This window comes from Miscanthus floridulus, chromosome 18 (assembly GCF_019320115.1).
Source record: "Miscanthus floridulus cultivar M001 chromosome 18, ASM1932011v1, whole genome shotgun sequence".
Lineage (NCBI taxonomy): Eukaryota > Viridiplantae > Streptophyta > Magnoliopsida > Poales > Poaceae > Miscanthus > Miscanthus floridulus.
Window position 1 is genome coordinate 106577713 of NC_089597.1, and position 15532 is coordinate 106593244.

A 15532-nucleotide genomic window follows, 5' to 3' on the forward strand; every position below is an offset into this window, starting at 1 on the left:
GTGATTATTAGGTGGGTAACCGGCGGCGAGTTCCAATACCTCAACCTCTTTGGACCCTGCTACAGGCTCTTCCGCTTTGCTCAGACTTAGCGCGTCAGATCTCACTGTCACTGCTTCCGGTCAATTGACTTGACTTGCCGAACGGAAAGAATAAGGGCGCGTGTAGTTGGTAAATTTTTTTTTGTTTTTGGCCACCGTAGTACTTTCATTTGTATTTGACAATTAGTATCTAATTATAGACTAATTAGGTTCGAAAGTTTCGTCTCGCGATTTCTCACCCAACTGTACAATTAGTTTTGTTTTTCATCTATATTTAGTACTCCATGCATATGCTGTAAGATTCGATGTGACATTTTAAGGTGAAAATTTTTGGAATCTAAATAGGGCGTAAGCTTTGCGTGTGGTGCCATCGGCAGTCGGCACACGGACGACTTGACCAAGAGTCATTGTCCGCGGCGCAAGCGGCCAAGCGCGTGCATCGAATTTCACCCGTAACGCCGTGTGGAGCACGGTCTGGACTTATGAGTACCGGGACGACAATCTCGGTGCTCCCATTTTCTCTCACACCTCTCTCAAGTACCCATCTCTTCTGCCAGGAAGCCCAGAGGAACCCGGGAAGAGGAGGGGAGGAGACGGTCACCCAGCCGGGTTGCCTCCCGCTGCCGCGGCCGCCTGACTCCGGCCACGGCGTACTCCTACTGCTGCTAGTGGTAAGATGAAAGGCTTTCCGCCTCCCTGTTCCTCTAGCCCTGATGTAAGTGATGTCCTCTGCTATTCGTTCCTTCACACTCCTGCTGCTTTGGAGCAGTTTGTTTACGGAGTACTTTCCCATCTGATGATCAGAACAGAGGAATAGGAACCGTTAATAGCATCTCGAGCAACACTACCCAAATGACATCCTATCCTCAATTTAGTAGTGGAGACTAAAAACTCAGCTCCAGACCCTGCCTCCTAAATTTGTTAGCCTCTTATTTTTTTCTGAAACAAGTTTGCACTTTATTATATCTAGGGTGAAACATTTACATCATGAGACACAAGATTTTGTACAAACTCTGGGAGGGGATCAATCAAAACATGCGATCGATTCGGGTCCCAATTCAAACCAATCTGAGCAAGTTCGTGTGCACAAATTCATTTAAGAAGAAGTGGATGACATGTGGGTCCTTGTCACCATTGACGAACTCAGCCATGGGGATGGGGAGCAGGCCACCGCTGGGGGAGTGGCCGGAGGAGGTTACCGGGGAGTGGCCGAAGGAGGTTGCCGCGCGGGGAGGGGAGTAGCCGAGGAGCGGGCCGCTACGGATCCGGCCGGCATAGAGGTAGTGTGTTGTTGCGGCATGGCCGGCGGGGAGCGTCGCCCGGGAGGCCGGCCTGTTCCTGGGAGCGCCGTCGTGGAGGCACCCGCGCTAGGAGCAGCGCCGGCGAGGCCCGCCGCGCCCACGCCGGAGAGTCGCGCGAAGGAGAGAGCCGCGATGCTGGTGTGCCGGAGAAATAATAAAAAACTGTTAGACCAAAACTCTTTTAGGAAAGAAAAACAAATCCATATATACCATATACAAATGGATGATACATATATCATATCGAACCCGTAACCCCAAGCTTATGAGCTTTGTGAGCTACTAAACTGCTCTACCTTCTTAGCGGGGAACTAGTGGACTTAAAAAAAAGAATAAAGGGTTAATTCGTTCTTGATAGCCATTTCCTTAACAAGTGAATGGGAACATACTCTAGACCGGAATCTGAAGAAAGTATTGCTCGATCATTTCCACCAATTTCAAGTCCTACCCGTGATCTATTGGATCATGTTGCGGTCATGAGTACCGATAGGAGAGAAAAACTTTACAACATAATGAATTTTTATGCGGGTAGCCCACTGGATGAATTTTGCATTAACCCTTTAATTCCCTCGCTTGGCGAGAAGAAGAGACGTGCAGAGAAGAAACATGGGAAAAAAGATTGGGTAGTCTATTAGGGGGCCAACAAGAATGGGTAGTGGGAGAGAAAAATAGGAGGCCAACATTTGGGGTCTGCTGGAGCTGTTTTATTTTTGCCTCCACTACCAAAATTGGGGATATCGGTCTAGTAGGGGATGTTGCTGGAGATGCTCTTAGCCCCCTACTCGGCCACCCAAAATTTTCCTTAAGCCTTTCTTCCCCGTGCGAGCCTACAGCTGCTCCCGCCGTGTCCCTTCCACCCCGTCGCCTTCCCTTCCCCGGCACTCTCTGGCCGGCGCGGCGATCTTCCCAGACGTCGGCGGCTCTGCTCGGCGCTGCGACTTTCCTCAACGTTGGCGGCTCTGTCCTAGCACGATGACCCTGTCCGATGCGGCAGCCATGCCCCCACGTGGGTGCAGGCGCACCTTTGGCTCCCGCCATCGACGCTCCTCGATGCCGGCTCCCTAACACCGGCGCACCTCTTCCAACATAAAAGATTATTTAAATACTATTTTTTTACAGCAATGTTATCTAAAATAGACCTTACAGGCTCATTCAATAGAGGATGACCTTCCAAACTCATCTAAGAGGATGTCACGTTGGTCTCTTTAAATAGGTGGCTAAAAAAAGTAGAGGCTCTGTTTTGAATAGCGTTGGTGGAGATGCTGTAAGATGGCGGTGCCTGACGTAGGGCGTGACAGACAGCTAGATACCTAGTATGGCCTCCAAAATACATAACGCGCGCGCTGTGCGCAACGCACGGACACGCGTCCACACGTACAGAAACGATGCTGGTGAGGAGGAAGAAGAACAGTGCACCCGCAAGGTTAGGGTTTGGGGTGGAGCTTGGGTAACTCCAATGACCTCCGGGCTTAGAAGGCAAGGTTAGGGGGCGAGGGGCACAAGATTTTTTCTCCTACAGGGATTAGGTGAGGGCGTGGGTGGGCGGCGCGGCCAGAGGCGAGGGCGCCGCTGGCCGGGGGCTGCAGCGGGGGAGCAGAATGGCACCACGAATAAGAAGAATAGAGGAAGAACAGGGAAGAAGAATGAACCCGTGCGCTGAAAAAGAGTCCTCTGTGGCCTCACCTCTGCTACTAGTTCCTTACTCCACACACGTTCTGGTTTCCCGCAGGGTATTCGTTCGCGTCCTACGATGGATGCCGTGGTGGAATTGTTCCGCAAGCTCGCTGATGTCACCTTTAACGCCGCCTGGAAAGAGATTGCTAGGCAGCTGAAATTCAGTGAAGATTTGGGGAGCATCAAGGACAATCTGTCCTTCATTCAATCATTCCTCAGGGACGCGGAGAGGCAGTCGTCAAAGCTGCAGAGTGTCCGTCACACGCTCAAGAAGCTCAAGGCTGCAGCTTATGACTTAGAGGATATGCTGCTACTCTTCGAGTCCTGGACCACCACCCACAAGGGTGAAGTCCTTCCGCTTAGCGCCAAGGCTACAAAGGTCAGTTGCCACTTGCCAGCTATAATACTTCAAAGCTAAACTGCGGTAGATTATGATGAAATCTGTTACGATGTGTGCTATTTATTGACAACAGGAATTAGTTGCATGCTCTGAAAGGTTGAAGATGCCTCATAAATTGAAAAGAATGATGGAAACAATAGAGGAGATAATAGATCACCAGAACAAATTCAACTTCAGAGAAGACACTAGAAAGAATGACGAAGAAGTGTTCAGGAAACGTGAGACATTTTCAGATGCTGATGAAGTCCCCATTGGGAGGATCGAAGAAAAAGAAAGAATAATCAGTATGCTGCAAGCAGATGACTCAAACTGCTTCATCATTTTTATTTATGGTTTTGGAGGAGTAGGTAAAACTACTCTTGCCCAGATGGTCTTCAACGATGATAGAACAATGCAATTCTTTGACATCCAAGTGTGGGTCTATGTCTCTCTAAAATTTGATATCAAGACCATCGGTCAATCTATCATCTCCCAACTGGATAAATCAAGTAGCTCTGCTGATATCACCTTACAAGCTACACGGGACCGCTTGAAAACTATTGTTAAAGAGCAACGGTTTCTTATTGTTCTTGATGACCTATGGGAAGAAGATCCAGATGAGTTGGAAAAACTAAGGACACTGCTGCGGGGTGCTAAAGCAGGCAGCAAGATCATTGCAACCACACGCAGTGTAAAAGTTGCTAAGCTAATGAATGGGAGTTTGACAATAGAATTAGGTGCTTTACCGGACAATTGCTGCTGGGAGTTGTTCAGAGCAAAGGCATTTCCACATGGAAAGGTGGATGCTGATAAGGAAAGTATAGGAAGAGAGATAGTAAATAAATGCAGCGGAATGCCACTTGCAGCAAATTCTCTGGGTCGCCTTTGCCGGAGAACTAATGAATGGAAAGCTATACTGGATAGTGATATCTGGGCAGAAGATGGAGATGGACCTTTCATAGACACGAAAGTACTACCATCACTGAAGCTTAGTTATCAATACATGCCTTATCATCTCAAGCCCTGTTTTGCATATTGTGCTGTTTTTCCTAAAGGCTCCCGCATAGAGAAGAGCAGCTTGATTCAGCAGTGGATTGCTCTTGGATTTGTTCAGCTCCCTGCTGCTAGCCAATCGTTCACCGTGCAACAAGCTGGAGAAAGATACTTTGAGGAGCTTCGTGAGATGTCGTTTCTTCAGGATGTAGCTGGAATGTCTCCAACTGTAAGTCCTTGGTTTCTTTTACTGCTTAGTATTTGAGGTCAAACTTCTATTTAGGTAGTCTCATCTAGTTCCACTACAAAAAAGCCAATCTACGTCAATTTATGTTCATTTTTTGTTTTTTTGATAATACATGCTACCATGCAAGTTAATTATGACTAAACTTGGGCAAGGTAGTTTACTAACATGGGTACAATTTCATCTTTTCAGCCATTTGCAAGATATAACGAACCTCGAGGTGTACTATTCCAGATGCATGATTTGGTTCATGATCTAGCTAGATTAGTTGCGGGTGATGAAGTTATTGCCTTTGATGCTAATAGGCAACAAAATCCTCATGGTAATACAGAGAACTGCCGACACATGTTGCTCTCAAATTTATGTGACTCATCCCTATATTATTGGTCTATACCTAGCACAGCAAGGGCTCTTCGTTTTGAGAAGTGTAGCATTGCTCAGACTAGTTTGAAGTCTTTGATGGGAGCTGAATTCTTACGTGTACTGGATTTAGGTACATGTACCTCTATTGCCGATCTACCTGATTCTATCAGCAATTTTAGACTGTTGAAGTTCTTAAATATATCTGGAATGCAAACTGGCCTTCTGCCCAAGTCCCTAAGCTCCTTGCATGGTTTACTAGCATTGAATCTTTCCGAAAATACTGGCCTTGTTGATATTCCCAGTTACATTTGTGAATTTGTCAACCTACACTATTTGGATCTACATGGCTGCTCAAATCTTAGAGAGCTGCCACAAGAAATTCATATACTCAAAGAGCTGCTACACCTGAACCTATCAGGATGTGGTAGCCTACAATCTCTGCCTAATGAGTTTGGGGAGCTTCGAAAACTCTCATTCCTCGACCTTTCATATTGTTCTCAGCTTCAAACGCTTCCTTCAAAGTTTGGTGGGCTTCAGGAACTTTCGTATCTCAACCTGTTGCATTGTTACCAACTTTGTGAGCTGCCTGATTCTTTCATTTACCTTGCAAATATGATACATCTGAATATGTCCTTCTGCCACCAGTTGAAACTATTGCCTAGTGGGTTATTCAAGTACATGAAGAAGCTTCTAGGTTTGAATTTGTCTGGCTGTACCTCTCTTGAAGTTCTTCCTGAAGTTTGTGAGAATGATGCTGGCTGCTGCCCGATGTTGGAAACTTTGGATTTATCAAATTGTACTAATCTGGCTGCCCTTCCAAATTCCTGCACCAGTCTTTGTGAGCTCCGGTATTTAAATCTATCAGGTTGTTCTCGAATTAACAACTTTCTAAATTTGATTCCGCACTGGAAATTCGATAAGTTGGAGTACCTAAATCTCTCTGGGTTTGATGCAAAAGCTTATCCTGAAGCTCCAGGAACCTCTGTGGCAAATGTAGAGAGTTCAGAAGATCTCAATAGAGAACTAGAGCTAGGTATGCTGCAAGAGGATATCATCACCCAACGTTTGCATCATCTTAAGTACCTATCAGTTGGAGGGTTCACACTCTTCTCAAAAAAAGGCATTGCAAGCTTGGTAGACCTTCTAACCTTGCCCAACTTTAATGTACGGGCACAACCTGCAGACAACCACAGCAATATTATGCTTCTCCAGCAGATCCTGGATCTCACCCATCATGAGCTAAACATCAAATGCCTTGAGAATGTGGTGTCGCCAGAGGAAGCAAAGAAAGTGGAACTGAGCAGGAAGCAACAGCTTCATTTCTTGAGTTTTGAATGGTCTTGTTTTTTGTGTTCTTTGACACCTGATGGGGCTGGTGAGGAAAAGGCTATGGCAGTTTTGGAAAATTTCAGGCCCTATTACAATTTACAGTGCCTCTCTTTAAAAGGCTACAGTGGAACCAGATTTCCTAATTGGGTTAACAAGATAGATGACACACTCCCAAATCTGGTGAAAATTGTATTGTCCAATATCAAGGGATGTGACCATATTCCTACATTGGGACATTTACCAAATCTACAGGAACTGGAGATTAATGATATGCCTCTGCTTCGTCATGCACGAATTGTACCATGCAAGAAGTTAAGACGACTGACATTGGTTGGACTGCAAGACATCACTGTACTTATATTTTATGATGACAACTCAGAGACACAAGTAAATGATGTGGAAGAGACTGGAGTACATGAGGTGGTATTAAGTCGTGACTTCGATGAGGAAGAGAGAGAAACAAGAGATAAGCATGACAAGTTACCTGGTTCTCTTCCTGTAAATAAGCAAGTCAAAAGAAAGGCAGCAGTAGCAGGCCTTGTAGCAAAGGTCAAGGGTTGTTTAAAAGCTCCACGCTGTAGCACGTCGACAGAGACAAAGAGAATACACTACATTGGTGCTGGAAATGACGCACCTGCTGTCACCTGCAAGCCAGTACTAACTCCAGCTCCCTCTAAAGAAAGAAGAGAACAGGAAGCAGGCCCTACACTTGATTATTTGAAGATAGAAAGCTGTCATAATCTAAAACTGCATCCATATATCCCAATGAGCAAGGAGTACATCATCAAGAATAGCTTTCGCAATCTGGATCATATCGAGGAAGATGCCATAGGTATCCAAAGATATGATATGTTGCATTTGAATCCCACATTCAAATCAAAAATGTGGATAGAGGACTGTGTTGAAATACATGATGATTTTCTAAGATGGATTGTGAAAGTAGTTACACACATCAACGTGGAGGAGCTTTTTATCACTAGATGCAACATCATTGCCAGACCGTCCAGAATGGAGGAATGGTCTTTTGGAACCCTTCGGAAAGTCAAGATAACAGATTGCCACGGGCCACTTCCTAAAATATTGGCTCTATTCACATCACTACAGGAAATTGAAGTCGATTGCATCCGCTACTTCTTCTGGCGTGACTCACTGCATAAAATGACCAGATTGGAAAAATTGACTACACCATCTCCAGAACTTCTTATTTCAATGTTGTCTGGCTATCATCATATTCCGTATGTCAATACGAGGGAGGTAAGTTGACCCTATTTACTTTTTTAAAAGAATGAAAAAGTTCAATTTACTCCTCGGCCCCAGCACAGGAACATTGTCCACAAAGCACCCAAAACTAATTTTATGTTCAATTTATCTCTCAAGATATTTCAGTTGGTCTAATCTACCATTTAGTAAGATTTTTCTTTCTTGTTTCTCCACATGTAAGTTGAATTTTAAGTTTCAATCTTGTAGGTTGAAAGAAATCATATTTTATGTTACAAAAATACATTATGAATGTTCATCATTAATTTTTGATAACTTAGGCATCTATAATAAATTAATCCTACATACAAAATTGTACAAAAATTATGATGAAAATGTCATAATGTATTTTTCTAACATAACTACATAAGTTATGATGTTCACTATCAGCTACATAATTGGAGCTTTAGACTCAACTGGAGGCGTAAATTCAACACAAAAGTAATTTATAGGTTATGCAGTCAATTTTCATGCGCAGGGGAGTAATTTGGGCTTTTACCTTTTAAAAAAGGCCTTGTATAGGATTTTTTTTATTTTGTTTAGAAAAATTTGCTCTCCTAACCACATTGATTTTTAAACTTGTGGGGTAATTCCTTAAAATTGGATTTTTGAGTTGGAAGTCAAATTTGAATTGAATGGAATATTAACAATAACCAGAAAAAAATTGGAGGTGAAATAGGAAGGTGCAGTGGTGGCAGTTACGGCACACATCAACTCCTAGTGCTCCGCCATAGTTATATTATGACTGTAACGGATACTGAACCAATCCAGGTCTTGGTTCATGGTTTGCTTGGTCCAACCTGTTTAACCGTCGATTCAACATGGTTCAAATAGAATGAGTCCCACAGGAAAAGCTTGGCTCTGAAAGGACTGGATGGCTCTAGAGTGGGTGAATTGGGCTCTAAAATTTAGTGCAACAACCTTTGTCTTTACAAATTCTACCCACCTCTTGCAAGGATGAAGCCTAGGACTTAAAACATCACACTAAGATTAAGTCCTTAGGGCCATCATGCTAAACATGTCCTTAAAAAAAACTAAAACAACACTAAAAGAACATGCTAAGCAAGTCTACAAAGGGCTCATATAAGTCTAGCTCAGAATTTTGCTTACAAGAGAGAAGAGAGGGAAAGAGAAGAGCTAACTCTTGTTTCAATGCTAGGCTCAGACGGATTACAAGGTCTGCTCGTGGAGTCCACGCACAAGCTCATTCATTTCCCTTGCATGTTTATATCAGATTTAGTGAGACCTCGCCCTCCAAATCCCTCAGCCAAACATCAATTTAGTCTGCTAGTGTTAATTTACCGGTGTTTACCCATCGACACAAGGGATAGGTTTAAGGCCTATGTTGACAGCAAATTACCATGCAATGGTTAACTTGGTTTGCAACTCTAGAAAAAAACCAATGATAACACAAATTTATAGTTACAAAGGGTGTTTGGCAGCCCCCTTAGTTTAAGTATATGCAATTCATGTACAAATCCCATGCCACCATTTTTCCCCAAAACTCGCACCTTTTGAAAAGATCTCCCAAGACTAAGCACAAAATTTATATATATTATTACGTCGTTCTAAAACATAAGAATTCTGAGTTTATCCCAAGTCAAATTGTTTTAACCTTGACCAATAATAATAATTTTTTTATATCGAATGGGTATTTTGTCAAACTTATGACAATTTAACTTTGGACAAACTCATATTCCCATGTATTTTAGGACGCCCATAGTAATAGAGTAACCATTTGTGAAAAGACTTGTCCTAACCAAACAAAGCATAGCTTACACTCTGTCCTATGCACATTAAATCATTAACCAACCACATCTTTTGACCCTGTTTAGTTAATCCCGTTTCCAACGTGATTCGAGAGGATCAAGGAGATTTTAACTTATAAGAATTTATTAATCCTCCTCAATTCCTTTTGATCCCTCTAATCCCTTCAAACCATAGCATTAACAAAGTTGAAGGAAGGGTTTGTCCTTATCCACAAAAGAATATCTTCACATACGTGTTTTTTTTTAATTTTTTACCGTTTAAAAAATAGATTTTCAAAATAACCTACCCTCAAAAGTATTTTAAAATATAATCCATTTGGCCACACCGGTATCATGCCACATGCATTGACTCGGGAAATCTGCCACACCGGTATCAAGGCGTGCTCATGTCGTATCAGAGGGAGTGATGTGACAAAAACATAGTGTCATGCCATAAGCATTCACCTGACTGGGTCGATTCATTTTCCCCAAAAATAAATTAGTAATCAGACTCGAAATCCTACGAAACCGACATGTGCATTGTACATAGTGTAAATGTTCCATTTTGGTGATATGCACAAAACCAAGCGTTATATATTTCTGAAATATCTAATTTGAAAGTAGGATGTATTAATGCTGCAATGAGAGAATGAGTTTCCAAATACTGGAAATAAATATTCAATCTGTTCTCCTTTCCTCAAATTTATTTAGGTAGTGAATATAAAATATTTTAAGATTTTGATTGGGTTGCAGTATGATATGTAGTTGTTCCATTTTAACTATAATGACATCATCAATTGTTGTAAAATTAGAGTTATTTAATTGAATTATGCTAAAAAAATATATCTAAGTTGGAATACTTATCAAAGTTTTAATGTTCGAATATTTAGATACTCTTAAGAAATTATAAGATCTACTCGAATTTAATCAAAACTCTGACATGGATAAAAATTTCAGTGTGGTCATTCAATTTTTGCTAACATACACGATAGCATTTGTATATGTTCAAGATCGCCAATATCACCATGGGAGTCGGATGGCTATCGTATGCATACTAATGTTGGTAGTAGTTTATTTAGTTTTTAATGCTGAATGTGGTACAACGCAGGTGGCTCTTTTTAGCGTAAGACCAAAGCGGAGTCGGGTGTACAGGAATCCGCTTTTAATTTTTGACAGCTACAGGCAGCAGCTACGTTGGAAAGAAGCACTGGAGGAGGAAGAATTAGAAACACTAGAAGAAGAGGGAGACAATAAAGAGGAGGAAGATCCCCTCAGGTGCTGGGTTCACCGGAAAAAAGAGATGGAAGAGAATGAAACACAAGGGGAAGAGCACCCCCTACACTTTGCCACTGGCTCTGCCACTAATTGCTCCAATAACTTCTCCCTTCTATATCAATACCATGACTACAAAATTGAGCAGATAACTATCCAGAATCTTGAGCATGTGGAGAGAGCAGAGGAAGTAAGCAGGCAAGGCCAGTTGTCCCAATATCAGCAACTGCAGTCACTGAGTTTGATGTGGTCTAGCAGCAGTTTGCCACAGGATTCAAGCATAGTTAATGACTTTCTGATTCTTGAAAAACTCCAGCCTCATGGGACCCTAAAAACACTTCGAATACAAGGCTATAGGAGTCGTACATTGTGCTCCTGGGTGATGGATATAAGTTTTTCGCTTCCAAATCTTGTGAAAGTTGAGCTGTCTGACATGATATTGTGTGAGCATATCCCTTTATTAGGCAAATTAGCAAACCTGGAAGAGCTGTGCATCTCAAATATGCCTTGTGTCGCCAAAGTTGATGCTGCTATATATGGAGACAAGACACCATTATTTAGGAAACTGAGAGAGTTTACAATCAAGAAAATGAATGGCCTCGAGAAGTGGGAACTTCTTAAGTACTGTGTTAATCTGGAGCAACTGAGTATTCGTTCCTGTATCGACCTTACTACCTTGCCAGATAGCATCCGATGCTGCCTCTTCCTCAGCAAATTAGAGGTACTAGAATGTTGGAATTTTTCTGCTTTACCGGAATGGCTTGGAGAACTTGTATCACTGCGTGATCTGTGTGTACATGCTGCCAAACTTGAGCGATTGCCCCAATCCATTCAAGACCTCAGTGCTTTGGAGAAGCTGGTCCTTAAGAAGTGCAACTACAGACTCCGCAAACGTTGCACATCAGGAGAGGACAAAGACAAGATAAAACACATTGGAAGTGTAGATATAACTCAGGTAATTTACTCTGCGTGTCTATATGTATGACTTATATTCAGCTGTATATAAAATGATAATTTGGCCATGCCTTTTGTTTCTTGTTGTCTTTGAAAATGCAGAGCCCTGTTCTCTTGGTCCATTCAAACGATATGTTTATGGAGAGGATTTGTAGTCCCCAGCTTATTGAACTACATATTGTGTGTTCTAAATACAATAAAGTATCCACACTGGATGTAAAAAAGCTCCACCCTTATGACTCGCTCGAAATACTTAGCTTAAAGGGATATGATGATGCATATAACCCTCTTTGGATGTCATCACTCCCAAACCTTGTGAAATTGGAGCTCACTAGTGTGGTACTTGAACATATCCGTCTGGATCAGTTACCAAACCTTGTGAAATTGGAGCTCTCCAGTGTGGGATTTGAACATCTCCGTCTTGATCAGTTACAGAGCCTCCAAGAGCTGCACATTTCACGGGTACAGAGCATAAGGTCGAAAGTCTGCATCTGGTGCACAGAACCACTTAGAAAGCTCAGAAGAATTACAATGTCCGAATTAACCAACCAGGAGTTGCAAATATCCATGGAGGGGCAGGGTTGTAGCGATGAGAATTTGTTTCCAGGCTTACAAGATCTGGAGATACACTGTTGTTCTATGTTGAGGTTTGAACCATCAATCCCAAGGAGTGCCAGGTACATCTTATCAGGCAGGAAAGGACAACCAGGCCAAGACATGTGTCCATCTTTTCCTCGAATCATGAGGCCATCCATCCCTGCCTCATTATACAAAATGGAGATCAGGTATAGCAGAGGGTTTTCATCCACATCCTGGAACGGTCTACGACACTTTGACATCGGGGAATTGATTATAGACGACTGTTATGATGATATACCTTTGCCAGAGAGTATTCGGGGATGGAGATCCCTCCAGAAACTCGAGATATTGAACTGTGACGAAATTATGACGCTGCCAGAGTGGCTGGGCGAGATCACCTCGCTCCGGGAGCTCAAGGTGGAGACCTACTTTATGAAAACTTTACCTGCATGCATCCAACAGCTCACCGGATTGCAGACCTTGACCCTGTTAAACTGTGGACCAGTGCTTGAGAAGAGATGCAGATATGGAGAGGATAAGAACAAGCTGGCACATATTCCAAATGTGACTATATTATAGATTGAGACAACTCCCCATCATCGTCAGTGTCCATGGATGGTTAAGATTCGAATCCGGTAAGAGGTTTGTCATTTCTATTTTTTTCTGAATTATTGCCAACAAAACGAGGAGCCGGAGCCTATGCTTTAATGTGGATCATTGTTCAATGTGATGGAGCCAAAGCTTTTCCATATTTCAGGATCTTGAGTTGAGTCAGGAGAGAAGCCGTGGGCGTTGTTCCTGCTCCATTACTCCAAGCCGGTGATGAGCCTCCCATTTGTTTCTCCCTGTCCACGGTGAATTGAAATGTTCAGTTGAGAAGAGGTGAAGACTTTTCTTGAATAAAGATCTCATATGAAGTATATAATTCGCTGTAGATATCCTTAATATGTGCTCATGTTTGCTCCTCCCATTGTTGATGAGTTGGGAGCGTAGGTTGGTTTGTGTCCAATCATCGATCTTGGCCCTCCTGTCCTATATATGATTTTTTTACATGTTCATGATGGTGCTTGTACTCTTCTTGATAAATTACTCTCGTCACTTGTGGTTGATGAAATAGAAGCATAGATTGATTTGCATTGTACCATGAATTTTGCCCCTGCTCTGTTCAGATTTTAAAATGTGACTGAACTGATGTACTAGCAAGCAGGTTGGTGTCAAAAGAGAGGCCTCCTGTGCTTTCTGCAAACGACCATGCATCCACATGCTTACTTTGTTTTCCATGCACCTCTCATCCTGTACTTAAAATTTTCCCCTTCTGTATCAATCTTTTCCAGCATCAAAGAAGGAACTGCACGCTGACCTGCAGCATGCTATCAATATATATCCACAATTCCATACCGAAGCAGCCTGTGTGTATAGTGAAGAGCTGAAGTTGCTAATTGTAACGGAAGCATGCTTTGCTATATATTTTTCGCGGTGAAGAAGGAAGGATGAAGCAGTGTGTCGTATTTATCTCTTGACGAGGGCTTGAATTTGCATGTGGTGGTTGATTCTTCTTCGCCGCCACTGGACACTGGTGTAGTGGTGTGTTTGCCTGGACTTCGTACAGCGCATGAATGCCTGGCTATTCGGCTAGTTTGGTAGACCTATGGCATGTTGCTTTCTTGTTTTATTTCTAAAATATACGTATGATATTTAGGATCCGTTTGGCATAGCTCAATTTCACTGGTGAAGCTTCACTAGCTTCACAAGCAGCTTTTTTTTATAAAGCTGAGCTGTTTTTTACCCCGTTTGGCACTGCAGCTTCACATGAACCCAAATAGGAAAATGATTACAATGCACTTTCCTTTTTTTTCCATATCTCCTCTCTCCTGCGCGTCTTTTTCCTTTCTCTCTTGCCCGAGCAACCCTATATCTAGGATGTCATGCCCCGATGTCCGGCGGCCGCGCTCCGGCCCCGTGCCTCTGGCGGCCGCCCTCTGTCCTCGTGCCCCGGCCTCGCGACTCAGGCGGAAGCGCCCCGGCGACCGTGCCTCTGGCAGCCACACCCCCACCCTGCGTCGATGGTCCCACTCTTGGCGAGCTCTGCCCTGGCGGCCACGCTCCGGCGTACGCGCGCCTCCCTCCCCTGCTCTCTCTCTCTCTCTCTCTCTCTCTCTCTCTCTCTCTCTCTCTCTTTCTTTTAGGGCAAGACCAGTCAATGGTGCATGCTGGGACCACTTCTTTCAGATGAAGCTGGCAAAAGCTACTTTTTCAGCTCTCTTCCACCCCATCGCTTTGTGAGAGGAGAAAAAACCGCTTTACCTACGAAGCTATTTTGAAAAAAGTGTTTGAAAAAAAAAAGCTCATAAAGCTGTTGTGAGCTGTGTCAAACAGGCCCTTAAGTACTCCTTCAGTTTCAAATTATAAAGTGTTTTGGCTTTTCTAGACACGTTACTTTTGCTATGCATTTAGATATATGCATTATGTCTAGATGCAAAGTAAAAACAATATTTTTAGAAAAGCCGAAACATCTTATAATCTATTCCCTCTATCTTAAAATAAATCAATTCCTAGAATTCGTGTCAATCAAACTTTTTAAGTTTGACTAACTTTATAGAAATGAGTGACAACATCTATGACATAAATTTAACACATTATGAAAATATATTATATGGTAAATCTAATGATATTAGTTTGATGTCATAAATCTTGATTTTTTTTTCATAAATTCGGTCAAAATTTAAAAAGTTTGATTTAAGACTTATTCAGGGACAAAGGGAGTAGATTTTAGAACAGAGGGAGTAGAACACTAAGTTTGTGCGATATGGAACTGCTGTCACCAGGGATACTATTGGTGTTGGTGAACATCCTCATCAAGCTCATGGCCGTAGAGTCCCTCGTCTTTGCCCCCTTCTTTGCCGCCCACACGAGGCATCCTCTTCAAATGGCTTTAGAAGAAGAGCGGAAAAAGATCAATGGTACTTTAAATTTGCCAAGGAGAGCATAGATACCTATGTCATAAAGAAGTTTCGGTTTACCCATATGGTGCATTTCTTCCTTTTTGTTTCGCTTGTACTGTGTTGCAGTCATGTTAAACTTGTCAACCATGGTATCACATAGTTTTCGGGTCTATTGCAGTAAGTGGAGCAATTGTCTAGCATTCTACAGGATAAGAGTTTGGACATGGGTGTGCTGGGAAGCTTGACTTCGTGGGTAGCTCATCGATGTAGGCAATTTTCATAGTGGAGGATCCAATTTCAAAAGCCATGGGTCTCATTCTGTATGACGTGATAGGATTGAAGAATTGCCAATGGCAGTGGCAGGTGAGAAGTCCTTGTACTTTCCTCGTGTGCATAGTGCAAGCACGATAGATAGACCAATGAGACGACGAGTGTTATTACCTCCAAACTTCCTATCATCG

General features: G+C 42.7%; 1 protein-coding gene across 2 annotated transcripts; it reads left to right on the forward strand.

The window, feature by feature from the left end:
- The first annotated feature begins 537 nt into the window (after window positions 1–537).
- LOC136520380 (uncharacterized) lies at window positions 538–13947 on the forward strand. Of its 2 annotated transcripts, none has more exons than XM_066513881.1 (8): window positions 538–754; window positions 3067–3390; window positions 3485–4612; window positions 4820–7573; window positions 10433–11551; window positions 11653–12764; window positions 12887–13011; window positions 13464–13947. In XM_066513881.1, the coding sequence occupies exons 1-6, from the start codon at window positions 716–718 to the stop codon at window positions 12706–12708; spliced, it is 6420 nt and encodes a 2139-aa protein (XP_066369978.1). In that variant the 5' UTR covers window positions 538–715; the 3' UTR covers window positions 12709–12764; window positions 12887–13011; window positions 13464–13947. The 2 variants fall into 2 exon arrangements, with proteins under 2 accessions (XP_066369978.1, XP_066369979.1); XM_066513882.1 differs by having other exon boundaries at window positions 538–710.
- Window positions 13948–15532: the final 1585 nt, after the last annotated feature.